Source organism: Meles meles, chromosome 8 (genome assembly GCF_922984935.1).
Source record: "Meles meles chromosome 8, mMelMel3.1 paternal haplotype, whole genome shotgun sequence".
Classification (NCBI taxonomy): Eukaryota; Metazoa; Chordata; class Mammalia; order Carnivora; family Mustelidae; genus Meles; species Meles meles.
In genome coordinates, this window is record NC_060073.1 from 98,147,002 (window position 1) to 98,165,012 (window position 18,011).

Here is an 18,011-nt window from a genome sequence, read left to right on the forward strand (position 1 = left end):
GGAGAGGGGAACGGGGCGGAAGAATATTTTAGTCTGAAGTAGCAAATAAAAAGGAGGTATGATCGAGAAGAAATTTATTTATTGGCTTTTGGAAAAGACCCTTTCATACTAATGACTGAGTCTAGCTAGAAAAAGAATGAGTATTTCTTATTTGAATTCTATTTTGAGTTAATTTTCATAATCAGCCCACAGTTGTTTATAGAATCTGACCTATTATAAATACTGAATAATAAGCACATATTTCGGTTTTATAATAATCACCCATTTTCACTTTTTGCCTCTCGGAATTTTCAAACTCAACATAGTAATTTTCCCATAAAGAGACAGAAGCTCTTTAAGCATGAATTTTATGCTTTGGAATTAAGAAATAGGTAGAAGAAAAACGCATAAATAGTTTGAAAGCCTTTACTCTACTCATTTGGCTTTTTTCACTTTGTGGTGTTTATTCTGTGTATAAATGAAAGTCTGCCTGATGAAGAAAGATACCTTTTAGTTTTCCCTTAAAAAGGCTATTAGAAAAAGACAACATAATTTTCAAGTTCAACTCCTCGGATGAGCTAAGTATTTACAACGTAGGTCTGAAATTTAGACACCGTAACGGAGAAGCTCTAATGTCTGAATCGCAGTTGAGTTTTTTATAGTATCTTTTCTTACTTTACGTCTACACAGAAGTTTATGTTGCAGTAGATGAGTATACGTCTTCTAACTTTTCTAGAGAAAACAACCTCATCAAAAAACACGCAGGCGTCCTCACCCCCCATGGGCGTCCCTCGGCGCCCCGTTGTTCCAGAGGCTGCGGACAACTTCGGAGTGGTCCTTACAGATTCCTCTAGGCATAGTGGAGGTAAAGTGGAGAATCTTCATTTTGATTTTGTTTGTTTACCAGTGGACCTGACATGTTTCAAATTATTTGGGGGTTGGAGTGGGAGAGGGTGTTTGTTTGTCATTTGGATTATAACCTCTTCCAGGTCCTACTTCAACCATTTTTTTAATGCCCTATACTCAGATCTTGGTAGCTCACTGTCATGATTGGTATTTAAGCTAATACACTCAGATTCAAAATGTTCTGGTACTAAGGTTGTATAACTCATAAAAAGGATTTTTCTGCTTTCTCTTTGGCAAAGAAACCAAATTTATACTTTGAAAGTCTGAGTTCTCTTTTTTTTTTTGGTGTCTTATCAAAATGTATGGTGGTACCTATAGAAAGGTTTAGGTTTTTTTTAACCAAACGATCACATGCCATACTGTTTTATTGCTGTGTTTTGTCAGTGTCATACTCCGTCTTATTGCTCTGTCTTGCCAATTGTATCATTTAATTTTTAATTTTTTAAAGATTTATTTATTTATTGTGGGGGGAGGGGCAGAGCAGGAGAGAGAGGGACAAGCAGGCTCTCTGCTGAGCGTGGAACCCAATGCAGGGCTTGGTTTCACGACCCTGAGATCATGACCTGAGTTGAAACCAAGACTTGGCTGCTTGACCAATTGAGTCACCCAGGTGTGCCCCCCGCCCCCTGCAATGAGTGGTTCTTACATGTCATAGCAATACAGTTTTCAAAAGACGTCTTTTTAGTATTTAAATTTCACACTTGCCAATTCTGCAGTTACAACATAGTGTACCTTCTGTGACTGTGTTAATAGGTGTTAGCAGGACATCTAGGGAGGGCTTCAAGTTTCGTTGCTGAGCTCTGAGAATGTCCAGGCTTCTCCTCCCTATTTTTATAGTCTGTCATGAATTGGTCTCAGACAAAAGCGAGTCATAACATTTGAACACTTTCTGGAACCTCCCTGCTTCTTCAGTATCATGAGCTTCTCCTGCTCGAGTCCTTTCACCTCTGAGGAGCAGTTCAGCGACCGGAAGCAGATTGCTGACTCAGCCGTCAGCTTTATCTGAGTAAAGGTGCCCTCTGAAAAACAAAGACCGTATGATTTGTGTAACACACTCAGGTAGATACGACCAAATGCTGTCGCAGTGAAGGTAAAGTCAGACTTGCCTTCAGGGGGTTACAGCATAGAGGGTGACTTCGACAAGGAGTCAGTAACCATATAGGGGGTGATATAGACAAGTGAACCCATAATAATGACTTTGATTCATTATGCCTGAGAATCTACACTCGGTGTTGATGGGCTCATAAGAGTATGTGGAGGAGGCAGGTGGTGGTAAGAGAGGCTCCCTCCACTAAGCCTCAAAGACAGGACCATCACGAAGACAAGGACGGATGAAGGAACAGGAAAGGAAGTTCTAGGGAAAGAGATGGACTATGGACATGTTGTATTCCATTCAGAGATGTGGAGGTTAGAGAACTGATTGGGTTTGACTGGTTGCCACGGGGAGTGACTCCACCATGGGGGAGGCAGGCGGGTACCTTGTAGAATGTACTTAGAATGTCAGTCTTCCCCTGAAAGCTGTGAAGAACTCTAAAGGACTTTAAGGAGGGGGACAGGGGGAACAGCCAAAGATGAAGCTAGAGAAAAAATGGGTGGAGTGACAGAGGGTCACTGTGTCCAGAAGGACACAGGTGACAGACAAAGGGAACTGAATCCATATTGAATGAAAGGGAGAAAGGAGGTGACCCTGGGCTGGGGCGGCCAAGAACCCCCAAGGTAGGTAATCAGGATTTTTAGGTGCAGTTTATGGATTGAGTTCCGGAAGTCCTGAGTTTGGAGTTATCCGGGCAGAGATAGCCATAAGAAATGATTTCTTGAATCTTCCAAACAACCCAATGAGGAAAATAGCCTCTCAGTTTTACAAATTAGGAAACTGGGGCTCTCAGAGGTCATCCATTTTTTACTGTGGCTGCTCTTCACATTCCGATTTTTTTTTTAAAGATTGTATTTATTTATTTCACAGACAGAGCTCACAAATAGGCAGAGAGGCAGGCAGAGAGAGGTGGGGAGCAGGCTCCCTGCTGAGCAGAGAGCCCGATGTGGGACTCGGTCCCAGGACCCTGGGATCATGACCTGAACCCAAGGCTGAGGCTTAACCCACTGAGCCACCCAGGCGCCCGCACATTCTGATTTTTAAACTCCAACTTGTCTCTGTTTTATGTCACACGCTTTTTCTTTTAGATCTTGATGATTCTCCTGTGTAGAGATTCTTTTCCCTAATAACCTTCTTCCGTTCCATCTGTGCTATTTGTCCTTGGATGAGTTTTAACCTTCTGGGAATCAGTTGATGGAAGTTGTTGGTTATCTAGGACCAAAAAAGAGATTCACTAACAGTTCTATTCATTCTGTTTCCATTGCTTTCTAACTTGAAAGGAATACAGTAAGTATCACTCAAAAGTTGCCTGCTTTGAATATTTTCCTCTTTTTATCCAGTATGCAGTTTGTTTTTTAAATGCCGCCATTTTCTCCATACAGGTACCATGGGCAACGTCGTTGTGTTCTTTCTTACGTATTTGTGTTGGGGCTAAAGAGGTGTTGAGACCGAGTGGGCTTGCTTAAGGAATGTGGCACAGGCTAGACAGCAGGGCTCCCTTAGAGACTTATCTAATAATCTGCAGATCATCTGCTGAATGTGTGTATAGCTTGGTTGGATTAAGAAAAACATTTAAATAAAATAACACCCAATTTTAAACATTTACTGTAAATTAGAAGCACAATCAGACATGAGGCACCGAGTAATAATTACTTATACACTGTTTAGCTATGAATCCAAAGTAGCATGGCCACTATTCTCATTACCATTAACTTTCAGTGTTTTAGAGCTAATTCTCAAGCTTATATATCTTGCTTTTCCTTCCTTTTATTTCCTGTTTTTGGCCATTTCATTGCTTGTTAGCTTTTAACAGAGGGCGGGAAGATAATTATGATGATGTTACTAACTCTGCTAATAAGTTTGGTGATGAACCTTTAATAAAATGTTGCGTAGGAATTTATCCCTTTCAGTTTATTTGAGTTATTCTTGTCTCTGACACCGTGGGTTATTGGAATGGATGTTTCCGTGTTTAGTTCCAGAGGCACCTGACCGGCCTACCATCTCCACGGCATCGGAGACCTCTGTCTACGTCACTTGGATTCCTCGGGCCAACGGGGGTTCTCCAATCACTGCCTTCAAGGTCGAATACAAACGGATGAGGACCAGTGATTGGCTGGTGGCCGCTGAAGATATCCCTCCTTCCAAACTTTCTGTGGAAGTTCGTAGCTTAGAGCCAGGTAGTAATACTCAAACATTTCCTTTTTTGCCATCTATGCTGACTTCATTATTTTTTTTTTTTAACATTTTATTTATTTATTTGAGAAAGAGAGCACGAGAGCCGGAGAGTTTGAGAGAATGAGTGGGGGGAGGGGCAGAGGAAGAAGCAGACTCCCTGAGGAGCAGGGAGCCCGGCGTGGGACTCGATCCCAGGACCCCTGGATCCCCACCCGAGCTGAAGGCAGATGCTCAACTGACTGAGCCACCTAGGCGCCCTGTGCTGACTTTAGATGCCTATTTGAAATGATTTTGTATTCCTCTGTTGTTAAAGTAATGGGAACCTATTCTGTGAAAATTTGAAAGGAAAGAAACTAGAGAGAAGAGAAGTCACCCAAAACCTACCCATCCAGAGATACGCAATGTGCACACTTTGGTATATTTTTTGTAGCCTTTTTTGTTTTTTAATCATACCATAAATCATGCCAGGATCATGCCATAAATACTGTTTTGTGACCCCATTTTCCCTATATCACAGGCATTTTCCAGTATCATTAGACATTCTTCAAAGACCCAGTTTTTTAATAACTCTCTCTCTACTACATAAGCATATTATAATTTACTTATAATTTTTTTTCTGGGTTTTGGATTATCTTTAACTGTCAGTAACTTAGAAAGAGCGTTGCGATGTCATCTTTGTGTATGTGTGTGTAGGTGTTTTGCTATGATTACATGTTTTAAGAGGAAAATTGTTATTCGACTAAAATTGTTTGCTCTAATGATGAACCTCAGCCTCATTATACTTAGCGATTAGGCTGTGGAAACAAGAGAACACCTAAGGCTTCCTTGATCTGTAAGTTTCATTTCAGCAGAAGGAGCCCCCCCCCCGCCCCTGCCACTGCCACCCCACTATCTTGAGGCCATGTGCGGGTAGTTAAACCGCAGGAGAGAAAAGCCGTCATCACAGATGCATTTGTGAAGCTTGTATCTGTTAGGTTTCATGACCATTTTGTTTATGGACTTCTAGATGTACTTAGCAGCAAATGCCTATGTTTGCCTGAACAGGTAACGTGAGCCTAGGAGCCTGTAGGTATCGTTGGGAGAAGGTGACAAGTTTTAAATGAGGGTGAGACTCAATGGCATTTTTTAGGTGGAAAACACCGTCTTAGGGAGCCCAGTGGTTATGTCTGCGCCGTCAGGGAACGTGCTGGAGTAGTCTCATTTATTCTTTAGATGCAGAGCTTCAGAAGCTCACAGTCCTTAGTTTTTCTTTTTTTAAGTTCCTAATACGTAATGCAAATAAATGCCTTCTGTTGTAGTTTAAATCTGCTGCTGCTTTCTTTTTTTTTTTTTTTAATCTGCTGCTTCTTATCTTATTCTTGGTGCAATCAGAGTGACATCTGGTGTCACCCACACAGTGCCCCTTCCGAAGAGTATTCACCCTGTTAAACTTCGCTTCGGTGGTTTCTTTCAAAGGGAAAAGACCCTAGTTTTGAGCACAGATACTTCAACTAATACTGTATTTGATGGTTATGACTTTACAACATGACGGTGAAGAGAGTAAACGTGCTCTTTCCCATTCTCTACATGCCCCTTCTGTGACAGACGTCATTCCTCTTCCGTGGCATTGTCTCCCGGTCATTCCTCCTAAGCTCTTGGAATCTGGGTCATCATAAACACACGCTGCCAGCCGACAGAAGCTGGCAGGCAGGTTGGAATCAGTTTACTGTATAGGCTTCAGAGGATGTGTTGTTAACATGGAGACTTGAGCGCAGTTGTCTTGTTCTGACTGTCATACCTTTGGCTGTCATATGGCCATTTATTAAAACTGGGTTTTTTTTTTTTCCTCCCTCAAAAGGTTCAACGTACAAATTTAGGGTCATTGCCATCAACCATTATGGCGAGAGTTTCCGGAGCTCGGCATCTCGTCCTTATCAGGTGGCTGGGTTCCCCAATCGTTTTTCTAACCGTCCAATAACGGGACCTCACATCGCGTATACCGAAGCTGTCAGCGATACCCAGATCATGCTGAAGTGGACGGTGAGTGGGACGTCTTCTCTATCGAGATGCATTCTTGTTTAGCCACACTGACAATTGACTTAATGTTCTCATGACCTGGTATTATGATTAGTAAAATGTTTTTAACTTTTAAGTATTTGGCCATGTTATGATCAATTTACTTTTCTGGTGACACGATATTACGAATAGCAAATGTTTTTAACTTTTAAGTCGGGGAAAATTGAAGGGCACAGATACTTGTCTGAAAGCACATGTGGGTAAGTGGGGCAGGGCTAAAAATAAACTTGTCTCTTCAGCTCTCATCCAAGTGTTAACTTAATTGCCCTTTCAAGATCTATTTCTTCTGAACCAAATGTCCCTTTCTGTTTCTGAACCTTGTAAAATATATTACTTTATTTTTGCTCAGCCCAACAAAAAAACTAAATGCTCTTAATACCTTTGACTGCCTTTGAATTAACCTCAAAATGGCCATCAAGGATGTTTGCAAAATGAAGCTAGAAAAAGATTACCACACGGATAAAGGAATCTTCATGGCTCTGAAAGTTACATATATTTTGGTCCTTATAAATCTTTGCTTCTCTTTTTTTTAGTACATTCCATCAAGTAACAATAATACTCCCATTCAAGGATTTTATATCTACTACCGGCCGACAGATAGTGATAATGACAGTGATTACAAGAGGGATGTGGTAGAAGGTAAGTCCCCCAGCAAGCTGGAGTCCCAGTAAAGAACTTTGGATGGAAGGGGTTTCTAAATATTATGAGAACTATCATCCCAGGTTAAGGTAGAGAAAGCATGAACTGTTATGTCCACTATTACTTTGACTTCTTCCCAAAGAAAGACCATCTTTCCAATTTAATATATGCAGTAGCTTACATTTTGGTCATGGAAACCATTACCGAAGTATGGGGGAGATACCATTTGTCAGCAGTTCATCTGAAAAAGAATTCTGTTTTCTGTTTTATTTAAATGAATGATAACCTGGGTATAAAAGTCACATGCAACTGCTACTGTATTTGAAAAAGTGTGTCTCAGTCTCAGTTACACTGAAGTCTGTACTAGAACGAGTGCGTCTTGAGCATGTAATCTGCTTCTAGAGATGCTGAGAAATTGGAATATATGTAAAGACAAGCTGAGACAGTGAAGGGTGCTGAAACCGCCTTTCCCCTGCACTTAAAATCTGATCCAGAACTTTGCATGTGGTCTAAAGGCTGCAGATGGTCTGCTGGCCGCTGTCTACATTGGCCGCCAGTCTCGTGCACCCTTTCCCCACCCCGCCGCCCCCCACTGTGTTTCTTTCATGACACACTGGCCTTCTGAGTTTCCTTGTGTGCACCAAGACCTGTCTTGCCTTGGGACGATGACAGGTGGCAATTCCTGCTACCTCCTGTGCTCCTCTTCCAGTGTCTTATTTAGGTCACTGCACTTTTCTGTTGTGTGCTTCGATGTCATTTCCTCAGATAACACCCGCCTCTGTATGTGAGATACCTTGGGCGTGATTTCTAACTGTGGCCTTTATGGTTCTGTCGTAGATGTCATCACGGTTGCTGTGTAAGGAGCGCGTGTGTCTGTGTGTGTGTGGATATATGAAATTACTTACCTAGTTTGTCTCCCTCACTAAATCTTAGCCTCTCTGTAGGCAGGGAGCCTTTGCTTCCCATGCTATGTCCCCAGCCCCTACAATGGTGCGGTATTGGGGATTTATCGACTGAAGGAACGATTGGAGTCCAGAAAGAACAAGGGAATGTCTGGGGATGATGAGGCTGGAAGTGGGGTGATAAACAAGTAACATGACAGCTGTCTTCACATCCTGACTGACTGTGCAGCGGAGGAGAAACTCAGCCAGTTGGGGGAGGGGCAGCCAACAGGAAGTAGCTTAAGGAAGACCCCTCCTGTGCATGCAGCATTTTTAACAAAATAAGAAACTCCCCCATGTTGGAGCTGTTCAGTAGAAGCTGGATGCTTATTTCTCGGTGGTGTCTTGGAAGGGGTTCTTGCTTTGGGAGGAAGTCTTCTTCAGAGTGTTTATTGGCACTCCAAGATTCTGACTCTTTGAATTGCTAACATCCCAAATGGGTCATGTCAGAAAACAGCCCTAGGTCAAGGTTATTTTTGTGTGACTTCTTGACATCAGATACTGCCTATTGTTCTTGGTAGAATCAGCCTTATAATAAATTAGCTTAAATATGCTCTATTAGGCTTCCTTAACTATTGAGGCGTTCTTGTAATGTTTATCTTTTGTAAAGTGGTAAAAGGTTATCATCTGAGTTTTAATACCTGGTACATAGTAGGTGCTCAGTAAATATTTTTTGAATCAAAAAGTGATTATTTCTCTTCATCTGGAAAAGCAGGAAGCAAATCACTTTCTAAAATCTGCTTTAAACATGAAGAATTGAGGAAATGAGGTAAGAGACTTGTCAGTGGCTAACGTATTCTATGAAGTTAGGATAGTTGCTGTCTTTTTTTTTTTTTTTTTTTTTTTTTTTAAAGATTTTTTTTTTTTTAAATTTATTTATTTGACAGAGAGAGATCACAAGTAGGCAGAGAGGCAGGCAGAGAGAGAGGAGGAAGCAGGCTCCCCACGGAGCAGAGAGCCTGATGCGGGGCTCGATCCCAGGACCCTGAGATCATGACCTGAGCCGAAGGCAGCGGCTTAATCCACTGAGCCACCCAGGCGCCCCAGGATAGTTGCTGTCTTGAGGGAGAAGTGACCAGACGCAGCATGCGGGATAGGGTGCCAGTACCGTTTCCTTTCTTGACCTAGGTATCAGTAGCGTGGGTCCATTCAGTTCATGAACTTCAACAGACTATTCAGTTGGGGCACTTTTCCGTACACTCATTTCACTTTCTAGAAAGGCTATCCAAGAAGAAGAAATGGTTAAGAGTTGTTAGTCATTGTTCGAGATTTGAGTCCTAATGAGGTCTTCATTTTAGTTTAACTGGGTTAGGAATGTGGGGCTGTCAGACTTTGATTTTTAAACTCTTTCAACAGAGGTTAAACATTTGCTATAAAATAGTTCTAAACAAGGTCAATATAAGTAAAGGGAACAACTCTCTCTGTCTCTCTCTCTTTCTCTTTCTCCGTGTCTCTCTTTTCCCTACCTCTCCTGGTTCCACTCTCTAGAAATATCCACCGGTGACCAGTTTTTAAAGGATACCCTCTAGTTAAATCTTTGAACTTCTGCACGCTTGTGGGGTGTGGACATAGTGTATGGAACTGGGAAATTACTTGACGGGAGCTTCTATATCCACTAGTAGTGTCTGCAAGTGTGAGTTTTGCCTTCTGGTTCACAGAGAACTTGTTTATAAACTTAGTACACGAAGCAGTTAGATGTTTAAGTGGGCTTCACTGTGCTGTGTAATTTGCTTATTCCCTATTTTCAAGCTTATGCATTTGAAATTCTTTTTGTGGCAGTTTTAAACTATTGGGCTGTTCTCCCAAACCAAGGAACAAAAGTATTTACCCTTTGCACGTAACGTTCTCTTTAGAGTAAAGTTTTAGATTACTTCTCTGTATTGACTTAGAATTGTTTAAGCTTTTGGGAAAAAAGTCTGAAATTCAATTACAGTGTTAAAGAATCCACTAAGAGCAGTGACATTAAGTTATCCTATCTTCTGAATTAAGTTCCACATTGGGATAAACCGTAAATGTTTCTGGCAGACAGTGCCTTTGTGATGAATATTTGTGTCTTATAAAGTTGAGTTTGAAATAAATGAAAGCATCAGGCAGGCATCCTAATCTCTAAACCTGTTGCTTTGGTTTCTCACCTTTTCTAAAACATCCTTTGAGAAAAAAATTACCCCTTTAAGCACATGTTATGCTGGTGGGTTGACTTTCAACCTGATAATACACTTAGCTGTCTTATTCATCAATGATCAGTAAAGACTCTTTCTCTCTACTTGTGGTTCCTGTCATTTAGCCATGTGAAGAATTACCCTAACAGTGGAATCCTAATCTAAGAAGATTTGTGTTCTTTTAACAATTCTCTCATTTGTAACATATCAGAGGTGTAGTTTAATTCAGTTTTGCCTAGGGCTTTGAAGGGAAAACTTCAAATCTGGCCTGGTTATTATTCGGGAGAATGTTTATAGTTAGGTGAGGGTAGGGCTGGGCAAGGAAGGACCCAAGGACAGAGAAAAATAGAAGTCTTTGAAAAAGTTTGTGGAATTTCAAAGTAGATCTATTCCAGTCTTTGAGTCAAGGTTTTGAGTCAAGTTTATTGTAGGATCCTCTTTACACTTACAAAGGGGACATAGAATTCCTTACTTCTCAAGCCTTTCAGAGTCCCTTGGTCCTAGAACAAGCAGATTCTCTTCGTGTAAACTGTGGGTCTTTATGAAAGAGGGATTTTGTGATGGTGACCTGCAAAAGGGGTTGTGTTTCCGGTTTGGAGTATTTTTGTCTTGTGTTAAATTAAAAAGGAACCTAGTGCTCTTGGTCCTGTCAGCCAAGTAGATTTATACTTGGATGCTTGGTTCGGTTTTGTTTTTCCTCCCCCTTCAATTAAGTCTTGAATCAGTAGGTGGTATAGTTGAGCGTCTCAGGAACTGTGGAAACAGTTTGAAGAGGTATTTTCTAAGAGGAGTTAAAGGTGCCTGAAGAGTTCACTGAATCTGGCAGAAGTGTCCCTGTTTATTAATGATTACACATGCCCATGGGAGTGAACATGGAGAGCGATGCATGCAGGAGTGCTCAGTTGAAGTGTTTCTAGATGAAACACCGGTCGTGTGCTGTGGATACAGAATCATTCTGTTGGAAGTATTGTGTGGCTCGGGGACCCGGACTCAAAAGAAGAGAAATAGTGGGAACAGGAACCCACAGGTTCCCCTCGTAGATTTTGCTTTTTGATGATTCTCAACCATTTATTCGGGCACATGCTGAACTGTCCGTTCGTGTCACGTCCAGTCCAGTGAGATGGAGAGTTTCTCTAAGACCTGTCTTGTAAATAAATGGTGACTTGCCCTGGATAAGGCATTTGTGGATCTCGTGTACAGTATTCCTGTCAGGTGGACAGAGTAGATTGACTCGCTAGGCTAAAATGGGACATCAGAGGACATGAGGGTTTTTGTTTTTCCTTCACCTATGCATAAAGCCAACATGTATTTTATGAAAGACTCACCACTAACTATTTATAACAAAGCAGGGTATTAGTACCAACGCACAGGTATGGCTTGAATTCAGTGTACCTCTTGTCCTTTGTTTTGTGGCCCATTAAAAAAATGCTGTTTATCTGGGGAGTATTACTAAAATACATCTATTTAGATGGTTTTCATTGCACAGACTGACTCTACGGTGATACATGCTATTCCAGCCTTGTTTTGAGATCACCTTGCAGGTCGTACGATATGTAAAACTTCATTTATGTTTTTCCATCCTAGGTTCAAAGCAGTGGCATATGATTGGCCATCTGCAACCAGAAACTTCCTACGATATTAAAATGCAGTGCTTCAATGAAGGGGGAGAAAGCGAGTTTAGTAACGTGATGATCTGCGAAACTAAAGGTAGGAGAGGAATGAGAACTCGAGCTTTGTCCCCGGATGGTGCTGGAATTCCAAACTCTGTATTATCCCTTCGGACTCTTGCTGTGTTTACCTAAGGAAGTGTTTGCTTTGGACCGTTCCCTAGGTGTAGGCATCAAGACCATCCCAACAGAAAATAGGATATATTGGCTAAAGCACTTCTCTCATTAGTTTACCTTGAGCATCAATTGTATTCATGAATTTCAGTAAGTCACTTCCCTTCTTTTTTCTCTGCTCGAAGAGAGTAGAAATATTTGCTGGATAATTTCTGCAAATTGGAATTGCTGCGAGAATTAGAAAACTTCAAACAAAAGTATAATTTTCAGGAAGAGTGCTTTGTACGCTTTAAGTGGTTTCTTGCAGGACAGTTATGCATAACACTGTCTACTTCTTAAGCACGGTGGCTAAGTTCAGCATCACAGTGTGCTAATGCTAAATTGAAATTCTCGACTCTGCCGATGCATGGATTGTGCAGTGTCTTCTGTTTTTAGGATAGCAGTGCTACACATGAATGATAGAAACAGCTACGTGGCTATTTACAAACTCATGTCCAGTCTCAGTTAATTGGACCAAAAAAGGGACTGTTTTAACCTGAGGGTTTTGAAGGGGTGGAGGGTGGAAGGTTGGGGAACCAGGTGGAGGGTAATAGAGAGGGCACGTATTGCATGGAGCACTGGGTGTGGTGCAAAAACAATGAGTACTGTTACGTTGAAAATAAATAAATTAATTTAAAAAAAAAAAAAAGGGACTGTTTTAACTTGTGTCTCTTTTTAAGAACAAGAGGAAATTTCCCCAAATCCTCACCTATCCCCCACACCCTTCTAGTCTCGGCAGTCAGAACTCAGTCACACTGTGCTCCCCAGATCATTCCCTGGGAATGGAATGATTGACCAGGACCTACTTGAATTGTGTGGGGTTTGAGTGGACAGCTGAATGGAAGTGGACTCTGCTAGTGTGGGAGGAAAAGGCTGCTGAATGGCAACCTTTTGTGCCTGCGATAGGTGATTTTATGATGCTGATTTAAAAATGAAGAAAATGAGGCTCGGAAAAATGGAATTATAAAGAGAAGACATAGTTCCATCTTTTAATGCTAAGTCATGTGACTTTCTGCTGCAAAACCCACATATTAAGTCTACCTTTAAGTCTCTATATACACAGACCTCTAGATTTACTTTGGTTAGTATATATTTGAGGGGCTTTTTGCCCCAGTCACTGTGATATATTAATAGACATTTCTTACTTGCCTCTGGAGTGTTGTAATACTTGAGGCAAAATTAAATAAAAATAAAATTCATTATCTCTGTCCATAAGACATTTAAGAATCTAGCCAGGCAAAACACAGACAACAGTGTAATAACTGTATTGTTTAAATAGTGTTATGGTATAGCTGTGTCTATAATTGTATGCCTCATTAATTGCTGGAGGAGAAGACTTTGCTGGAGAAGAAAAGGTTCTACCTACAGACTTTCAGGTCACTGACAAATGAAAACACCTCTTTAAAACATTAGCCGTTCATACTGAGTAACTTTCTCAAATGTATGACACAATTCCCAGCCTGCTTAAAGAGAGAAGTAGGATACACAATCTCTGCTTTTAAAGAAATGAGTCAAGGTTCTTTTTATGAACAATGATTGTCTTATCTTTCGTCATTCAGTAAGGTTTTCCAGGAATGACAGAGGTGCTGAAGCCAGCCATTTCCCCATTCCCTTAAAGATCATAGACTGTCATGATTTTTCTTTGGTTCTTTTATTTCTCATCTCAATTTTCTTGTTTCATGGTCTTAGCCTCTTCTTCCTCTTCTGCCTGCTGCTGCTTCCTCCTCCTTTCCCTTTCCTCCTCTCCGCCCCACTCCCCTCTGGCTCCTCCCCCTGGCTCCTCCTCCCCTCTGGCTCCTCCTCCTCCTCCTTCCTTACCCTCTTCTCTCCTCTCTCTCCCCACCTGCTCCTCCTCCTTCTTCTCCTCTTCTTCTTAGGGCTAACTTTCTCTTCTTATTCCTGTTGATGTCTCTGTCTCACTCACCATCCACCACAGAAATTAGCAGAGACTGGCAAAATCGTCAAGCTTGGTAGAATTATGAATAAATAAAGAATAAATGAAGAGTGAATAAAGCCAATCGACTTCCCCGTGGGTAATTGTGATCTTTAATGTATGATCTGCAACGTCTATTTTGCCTCAGAAACTCATTTGTTTTCTTTAGAATTGGCAGGGACCTTAGAATTGTCTAATCCAACATCCCACCTGAAGTAGGAATTTCCTTTAGAGTCTCTGCCAACTATTCATCCACTTCTCAGGGTTGGAGGCCTCTTTCCTTTGGAAGGTGGCCTCTTCTTTATGGATTCCTAGCTCTGTTCTGCATAAAGGTACAAGAAAATTGAACCCCAACATAATGTCCATTGAAGTAGAATTTTTTAAGGACCGCTCTGCTCCACTGGGTCGTTTGGAGCCATAACAGGAAATATAATATAATAGCTAATAGTAACAAAATTGATTGAACACTGCCATGTGGCGGGCTCTGTTCTAAGTGCTTTATGTGATTAACTCATTTACTCTTCATTACAACCTTGCTGTAGAGATTTTATTTTTATCTCTAGTTCCCAGATGCAGAAACTGGTTCCTGGAGGTCAAGGTCATGCAGCTAGGGATAAGTGGTGGAACAGAATATGGCCCCCCCCCCCCCCCGGCCGTCTGGTTCCGGAGAGCAGGCGTCGGTCACTGTGCTTTGCTGCTTTCTATGGCATTTAAAGCATTAAAAACATATTATTGAGGACAGAGAAAATAGGGTTTGAGTCCCACCTGTTAGTAGCTTTTGTTGTCCCTATTTTCCAGAATATCAACGAACTAGGTTAAAGAACTGCATTTATGTGGACCCCAAAGGTCGATGGTTTTGGAATGCTGAATGTTAAGCATGAGGTTTTTGGAGTTGCATGGAATTGTTTGGCCCAAAGTCAAGTCTTTCATCTCAGTCACATAAAAGAGGCATAAAATATGTAATCTTGAATCTTACTCAGCTCAGAGTGTGTCATATAGAGAGGAGTTTCGGTCCCATCCATAGGATTGAGCAGATAGATAATCAGACAGCAGTTTGGGTTAGGCCGAGGGCATTTGTTTCTCTGACTTGATGATTTCTCTAGTATTTGTGGACCGAGACTTCAGCACATCAGATTTTTCAGCTTCGGAGCCCCGCTGTGACTCACTGGTGGTCAGATCATCCCAGTAACAAGTGTAAACAGACTGGCTTTGCATTCCTACCCAGACCTCCTTCAGAGAGTAAACCATTCCACAGAGTCTGTATTCACTCTGACATCATGTTTTCCTTTGCATGTCAACTAGTGAAACGCCTTCCTGGAGCTTCTGAGTATCCCATCAAAGACTTGAGTACCCCTCCTAGTGCTTCGGGAAGTGGACGGAACGCCGGGCCTGCAAGCAGCCCCAGCAGAAGCAGCGACATGTTGTATCTGATTGTTGGCTGCGTGCTCGGTGTCATGGTCCTCATTCTCATGGTCTTCATTGCCATGTGCCTGTGGAAGAACCGCCAGCAAAACACCATACAGAGTAAGCCATTCATCACTCTTTCCTTGTCTTTTTCTAAAGATAGGTAGGAAAATATTGCCAGAATAAATATTGATCCCTAATACTGTCGTGGGTTCGTGTCACCGTATAAAGTGCGTCAGCTGCTCTGCAGTCAGGGGAGGTGACTTTAAGACTGTTTGAGCTGTCAGCCAAAGCAAGTGGAGCATCACATAAAATTGCCCAGTAGAAATAAACAACAAAGCCAAAACCGGGCAGGTCTCTAAGTAAATAGCTGACTCTGTGCTGGGAAACTCTGGCTGTGTCAGACCACCAAAGAGCTTGAGTTCTTGAAGCATGGGCTTTGGAATTGTTGCGGGAACACCTCTGTACTAGTGCAGGTCTCGGCAATAGGAGTAGGAAAGGCTGGAAATGAGACAGAGGAACACTTTTCTAAGTCACTGCACGGAATGACCTCAACTAAGGTCCTGTTTCAGTCCCTGATGTACCAGTCCTGCTCCAGTCTGGCCGCTCTTCCCCCCTTACGTGTGTCTGGTAATGGGAATGATCGTGCCATATGAAAATAGATAACCCAGAACCCCTTTTCCCTCTTCTTTCCCTAGTTTCTCTCCTCCCCACCTTTCTTGTTTCTCCCAGCTCTGATAAGATAGGGGGATGGAATCAGGCAGAGACTTTAGTCTTTGGTGGGAGGAGGTTAGGAGATAGACAGGGAGAGAGCTGGTGGTAATGGTGGTGATCGGCTGAAAGGGTTGGAGAACATTTGATTGGGTCTTTTTCTAAATTGGCATCGTGTCCTTGACTTTAATCGTGTGAGTGTGCCCTCAGTCATTAAAAGAGAAGTGCTGTTCTAGTCGTCTGAGCAAGCTTGATCTTGTTAAGGTCATTTTCCTTTGTGACTTGGTGATATGTTCAAAGATGGAAATTTATGGCAGTGATATTCATTCAGTCATATTCAGAAGATACTCACTGATTGTCTTTGATGTGCCTGGCACTGTGTTAGACAATGGGAACACAGTGGTAAGAAGCTAAACCTGGCCTCAGCCCTGACAGCTTATAGTTGCTGGGTTTTTTTAAAGATTTTATTTGTTTATTTGACAGAGAGAGAGAGAGAGATCACAAGTAGGCAGGCAGAGAGAGGGGGGAAGCAGTCTCCCTGCTGAGCAGAGAGCCTGATGCGGGGTTCGATCCCGGCACCGTGAGATCATGACCTGAGCTGAAGGCAGAGGCTTTAAACCCACTGAGCCACCCAGGTACCCCTCTCAGCTTATAGTTTAACAGAAAAGATAAGCAGGTATACCGACGATAACTCACCTGTGCAAGAAGTTGGGTAACAGGAGGAAAGACACCTCATCTAGTACTTGGCCTGCTCTAAGACCTTTGAAGAATTTATCAAAACTCTGCCAACAAGTCCTGTACAATTTAAGGGCTGTATTTTCTAAGGGCTGTTCCACTTTTTCTAACTATGTCTGGTGTGCCTCTGGAATTTGGAATTTTGAGGCAACTATTTAAGTGCTTTTCATAAAAGGAAATAGAATCATTAGCCTTTTGCCTTTAGTACCCCGCCACTTCCACATGGGCTGTGCGAACCAAGGACCTGATTATCAGTGAATGTATACACAGCTCCATCCTTCATTTAAAACTGTTGTTTGCTACAATTTAAAATATCCTACTTAACGTTTGCCTTTTGTTGTTGTTTTATAATTTCCCTCGGCACTTTGAAGTGTGTGGGAGTTTAAACGCTCTCTTTTAATGTTGCCGGTACTCAGATGGTTGCAACTTGCATGATTTATTAATTCTCTTGGGTAATTTCTCTCTGGTTAATTTCTCTTCCCACTAACAAAGCCTTAATTAACTCAGAGTTCCTAGCTGTCTCCACACAAGGAAAGAGCAATAACTTTCTTAAAGCCTATCTCATAATTAGACTTTAAGTGAACACATTTAGGGCATTTTATTTTAGTGTATTTGTAGTTTCTTAGGGGTTTATTAATAAAACTGCTTAAGCCAGAAGATTGTCTTTTTCATTATCTTACTTTTTCCCCCCTTTTTGTTCTCTCTTAACAGAGTATGACCCTCCAGGATATCTCTACCAGGGGTCAGATATTAACGGGCAGATGGTGGAATATACTACTCTGCCTGGCACAAATCGGATAAATGGGAATGTTCATGGAAGCTTCATAAGCAATGGTGGTCTCAGCAACGGCTGCTCCCATCTTCACCATAAGATCCCCAACGGAGTCAGTGGAGTCATGAATGGGAGCTTAAACGGAGGGCTTTACTCCGGGCACGCAAGCTCACTACCCAGGACACATGTGGATTTTGAACATCCTCGTCACCTAGTAAATGTAAGAGACCAAATTATAAATTAAGCCTCCCTATGCCCCATGGTGCCGGGGAGCAAGAACAAGGTCAGCCTACTCGGCTTTTGTCAACATATAAACCTGGGTTTATTAGACTAAAAATAGTCTGTGTTACCAGCAGCACCGTGATCCAGAATAATCTCTGTAAGCGTTCTATTGTCAGGTGATAGTTATGTTCATCATCATATATAAATCATTGGTTTACATTTTAAAATTATTTCACAGTGAAAGTGGAATCCTACTAACGAACTGGTTGGAAGTTTTTTGTTGTTTTTTTTTTAAAAGATTTTATTTATTTATTTGACAGAGAGAGAGATCACAAGTAGGCAGAGGCAGGCAGAGAGAGAGAGAGAGGGAAGCAGTCTCCCCGCTGAGCAGAGAGCCGGATGCAGGGCTCAATCCCAGGACCCTGAGATCATGACCTGAGCGGAAGGCAGAGGCTTAACCCACTGAG

General features: G+C 41.9%; 1 protein-coding gene across 11 annotated transcripts in view; it reads left to right on the forward strand.

Moving 5' to 3' along the window:
• The window catches only part of CDON (cell adhesion associated, oncogene regulated), a 99,551-nt gene that overhangs the window by 59,385 nt on the left and 22,155 nt on the right, over positions 1-18,011 (forward strand). For all 11 annotated transcript variants that reach the window (XR_006819939.1, XM_046014874.1, XM_046014871.1 and 8 more), the window contains 7 exons: positions 716-844; positions 3,952-4,155; positions 5,991-6,172; positions 6,742-6,847; positions 11,532-11,654; positions 15,003-15,224; positions 17,262-17,542. Coding sequence is in view for 10 of the 11 variants with exons in the window: in XM_046014874.1 (XP_045870830.1) it covers positions 716-844; positions 3,952-4,155; positions 5,991-6,172; positions 6,742-6,847; positions 11,532-11,654; positions 15,003-15,224; positions 17,262-17,542 (1,247 nt within the window). In the remaining variant the exon portion in view is untranslated. The remainder of the gene's footprint in view (positions 1-715; positions 845-3,951; positions 4,156-5,990; positions 6,173-6,741; positions 6,848-11,531; positions 11,655-15,002; positions 15,225-17,261; positions 17,543-18,011) is intronic.